General features: G+C 38.1%; 1 protein-coding gene and 1 pseudogene across 1 annotated transcript; both read right to left on the bottom strand.

The window, feature by feature from the left end:
* Positions 1–1,019: 1,019 nt before the first annotated feature.
* LOC106332457 (adenylyl-sulfate kinase 2, chloroplastic) lies at positions 1,020–2,530 on the bottom strand. The gene is made up of 5 exons (XM_013770914.1): positions 1,955–2,530; positions 1,752–1,870; positions 1,573–1,657; positions 1,438–1,484; positions 1,020–1,351 (listed from the first exon to the last, which is right to left on the bottom strand). The coding sequence occupies exons 1-5, from the start codon at positions 2,436–2,438 to the stop codon at positions 1,250–1,252; spliced, it is 837 nt and encodes a 278-aa protein (XP_013626368.1). The 5' UTR covers positions 2,439–2,530; the 3' UTR covers positions 1,020–1,249.
* A 553-nt stretch (positions 2,531–3,083) lies between these two features.
* On the bottom strand, positions 3,084–4,130 carry LOC106332458 (annotated as a pseudogene).
* Between the last annotated feature and the right edge of the window lie 35 nt (positions 4,131–4,165).

Below are 4,165 nucleotides of genomic sequence, written 5' to 3'. Positions count from 1 at the left end.
TTAGAATCAAAATCTTGGGTTTTTTTAGCTCATTGTGGAGAGAAAGTGAGAGATATGTTGTGTTTAGTTCACAAGAATGGAAAAAGAAGAAGGGTAAATCGATTTTGGGAGCATTAAGAGCTTCAAATTGGTTGTTCATGGTGGTTGTGGTATTGATGACAATGGCAATCTTGTAATTACTTGAAGATGATGAGGGTGAGAGAGTAAAAATGTCATTTTCGAAAAAAAAAAAGAAAAAAAAAATTGATGGCATTTTCGTAAATTATATGAACTTGTGGAGTGAATAGGGCAAAACCAATTTTCAAAAAAAAAAAAGAGGTTAGTTTTGTGTTTGACTTTAAGTTATAGGTCAATTCTGCAAAAAGCCCTTGATTGAACAAATATTTTCATAAATGATTTGTATTGGATTTGTGTATTCAAAAACTCGATCCAATACTTAAAAAAAAAATGAATTCATCTTCTTTAGCTTACGTATATTGAGCTAATTTTCAGGGAGCGCCACTATACCAACTTTTGGATTAATGGAGCTAATTGAATTAACAATTTGTTGGATTAATATAAAAATACATGTTTTCTCATACGATGAGCAAGAGTTAATCACCCTAAATGACGTGTTATTTTCGCCATGGTAGTTGTTTTATTTCATATTTCTGTGTATACATTACGCGTACTGCGTAGGGTGAAATGCATGCAGAAATTAAAAAAAACGTGCACATCCGTCAAATCTCACCTGTCAAATTTCACGAATTGCGGCATAATTCTATTTTTAAATATAAAACCTTATGGTGACTTTGATTTATGGTTATTTGAAAGCATTCATGATTTTAATTCGATTTAGCAAAAAAAAGGGGTTTACATTCAAATTCATAACGGCGAAACATTATCATTCGCGTCGGACACTAGCTGAGTTAATACTTCAGTAAAGAGAAGAATTACTATCAAATATTAATTCACTAAGACAAATTAATTACAGAGAAGTTCATTTTATTAGTAATACAAGTATACAACACAGTAAAAAAAGTATACAACATAATCAGTAACAATAAGTAACTAAATTAGAAATATATATGTTCCCTTCCTCTGGATCTCGAGTTTAACACAATTCAAGAACAAATGATAGTATGACAAGCGAGACACTGTCGTATATCACGTCTCAAGCTTACGAGAGAACCAGAGAGAGCAATCGTTTAACCATTACAAAATCTAATTGTTTTTTTTTTCTCTTTGATTTTTCAGATTTGACTAATAATTAGCCGTCAAGGTAACCTTTGTCTTGCAAGTAAGAGATGATGTTTTCAGCCATCTGACGTGGCGAACAAGAGACGTCGTCTCCTGTGTGTTTCAGCACGACCTGTAAATATACATAAAATAATAGTAAATATCTTAGAATCTACGCACAAAGTTCTTCAGCTACATCATTGAATAAACATAACGAACCTCGCAATTCAATGGCGCCTCGTAAGGGTCATCGATTCCAGTAAAACCTGAATAAAGAAACATTTACGTAAAGGAAAGAATATAGATTGTTTTTTTTTCTGACTTCCAAGAGATAACGTGTTTGAAAAGTAATACCTTTGATCTTCCCGGCACGTGCGAGCTTGTACAACCCCTTTGGATCTCTTGACTCGCACACAGAAAGAGGAACGTCCATGTAAACCTAACACAAATTTAAACATTCTTAATTAATTTAAATTAAATTAAAAAAAAACATAATATAGGATCAGAGTGCAACAAATACAACGTTAACGTACCTCCACGAAGTCGCCTTCGGGTAACAGGGACCGGCACGCGTCTCTGTCTCTCCGGTACGGAGAAATCAAACTTGCTATACAAATGACTCCAACATCAGCAAACAGCTTAGCCACCTCACCTGAAGTTTCAACATCATTGACCATTCATAATTACTTTATTTGCTAAACTAAAACATGATTAGCTTATTTGTAACGTTTGGTACCGATCCTGCGTATGTTTTCGGTACGATCCTCAGCTTTGAAAGTGAGGTCCCGGTTAAGGCCATGACGTACATTGTCGCCGTCGAGTGTGTAAGTAAGTTTGCCTCTTTCAAACAATGCTTTACTTAGCGCACACGCGACAGTGCTTTTCCCTGAACCGCTGAGACCAGTGATCCAGATGACACAACCCTTTTGTTGAAGAAGTTGTTGTCGGTCGCATCTGCAAATGGAACTCTCGTGCCACACGATGTTGTCTGAAAGGGCGGGGACATCGGCGGTGAGGGAAGCTTGTGCAGACAAATTGACGGCGGAGATTGGATGAAAAGAAACAGAACTCGCGACTAAGTTTGTGTTAACCGCCGCATTAGACGACGCCGGCAGCCTTAGGAAACCGTCACTTAGAGGTCGTCTCTGAGAATCACCGCCGAGACCCGGAAGAGAGCAGAAAATTGATGGTCGAGATGCTCTGATAGCTAATCCTTCCATTGAAGCTTTGATCACAGAAGTTGCAGAGCTCAGAATCAATGTACAAAACAAATCTGCTTATATAAGTTAATGTATAAGAAAGAGAGATTATTTGAAAATATATATAGAGAGGAATTAGACTTAAGAGGAATCCTCCATAAAAAACACATGATCATATTCCATAATACAAAACCTTCGTTAACAAAAAAAATGATAGTTAACATTTTCATATTTTACTAAAAAACGTCTAATTAGTAAAAACAAATTTCATACTTAATGTTTTTGATTAAAAATAGTGGTTTTGGTATGTGTGAATGTGTCATTGTTGGAGACCTATTTTTTGGGAAATGATTATGACTTTTTCCATCTACCAACCTACCAATACTCCATTCAGAAACCATGTGATTTATAAAGCTAACTATTTATATATTGCAGTATGCCTATTACTAGAGTTTCTGGATCTTGTTCAAACAAATTTGTTTGAATGTATCACATGAAAGACTTTCTAAGCGCTAACCAAATATATTTTTAATATATTCAATACTTTCATATTTTATTAAGGGAACAAAAAGAATTTAACAAGTTCTGACTTCTGATAAACAGTTTTTGGCTGAATGAATTCAGATGAAAAAATAAGACGTCTGATAAACAGTAAAAGCAGGCGGTTCCATCTTTGCTGAGCTTTCCACATTTGGGCAGATAATTATATTGGGCCTCGCTGTTCATATATTATTTTTAGCCCAATAGTACCCAAGCTCAGTTAGCTGTTACTAAACCGGTGGAAATGAACCGAGCCGAAATTTTCTGTTCAAGTTCGGTTAAGAGTTCCCATCAGCATGATAGAACGAAACAAGCATTCTCGTGATTCTGAGCTAAAATTCTCCAAAGATTCAAGCCTACGACAATCAAACACAATCAATAAAGAAAAAAAAAATTGGCCATCGCTGGAAATGGAAACCGAAGAAAGCCTCTCTTCTTCCGGCAACACAAACTCTCAGCCACAAGAAATCATCCACATTGGCCCTGCTCTCGGTCTCCTCCTCCAACCCCGCCGTCTTCAAATCCTCCTCAATCCAAACAGTACGGCGCGAATCTGACTCCACTGCTGTCTTCAATGATGGATTCTAATCTGATGCAACGCCATCACAAACACAGAATCTTCCACGTCCTCTATCAGAATCTAACCGATCACCGGACCTGCGTATACACTGGAGGCGAAACGAAAACGCGTTTTTGGATCTTTGCGGTGGTGGGAGAAGACGATTTGGTCTTCAAAGAGAACTTCTTCCTCGGGAGTAAGACTCCGGAGAGGGTGTCGAGACTCCGTTTGAGATCCGATGGGGAGGAAGTAGGAGTTGGCTGCGACGAGGTTCTCGAGATCGTCGATCGACGATGAGATCTCTGCGAGATCCGATTTGATCTTGGCTGAATCGTCGGAAGAGGAGGAGGCGATTCGAGACTCGATTGATCGCTTGGAATCGGCGAATCGGGAGAGGAACGAGGAGGTCGATTCGAACGTGGAAGACGAAGAAGAATGATGTGAATCGGATTTTCTAGCGTGGTGGCGAGCAGAGAAGCGTTGGAGCATGTCATGGTGCTTCTTCAGCAACGCCTCGTCTAGGGTTTCGGTAGCGAAGCTCCGATCGTCGTCTTCCATGACGGCGTTTGTGTGATATTGCAATTTGTGTTTGCTGATTATTTTAATATTACAGAATAGACCATTATCAATAGTACAATTGCATTCCCCC

This window comes from Brassica oleracea, chromosome C3 (genome assembly GCF_000695525.1).
Source record: "Brassica oleracea var. oleracea cultivar TO1000 chromosome C3, BOL, whole genome shotgun sequence".
NCBI lineage: Eukaryota > Viridiplantae > Streptophyta > Magnoliopsida > Brassicales > Brassicaceae > Brassica > Brassica oleracea.
This window is presented reverse-complemented; position numbering and strand designations above follow the sequence as displayed.

Bases quoted from the DNA above. Each gene is read 5' to 3' on its own strand.
- LOC106332457 (XM_013770914.1), bottom strand. From the start codon at position 2,438: ATGGAAGGATTAGCTATCAGAGCATCTCGACCATCAATTTTCTGCTCT. The intron at 1,658-1,751 runs GTACGTTAACGT...AATTTGTGTTAG, and splicing joins CCGAAGGCGACTTCGTGGAG to GTTTACATGGACGTTCCTCT. The intron at 1,352-1,437 runs GTTCGTTATGTT...GTATATTTACAG, and splicing joins AGGCGCCATTGAATTGCGAG to GTCGTGCTGAAACACACAGG.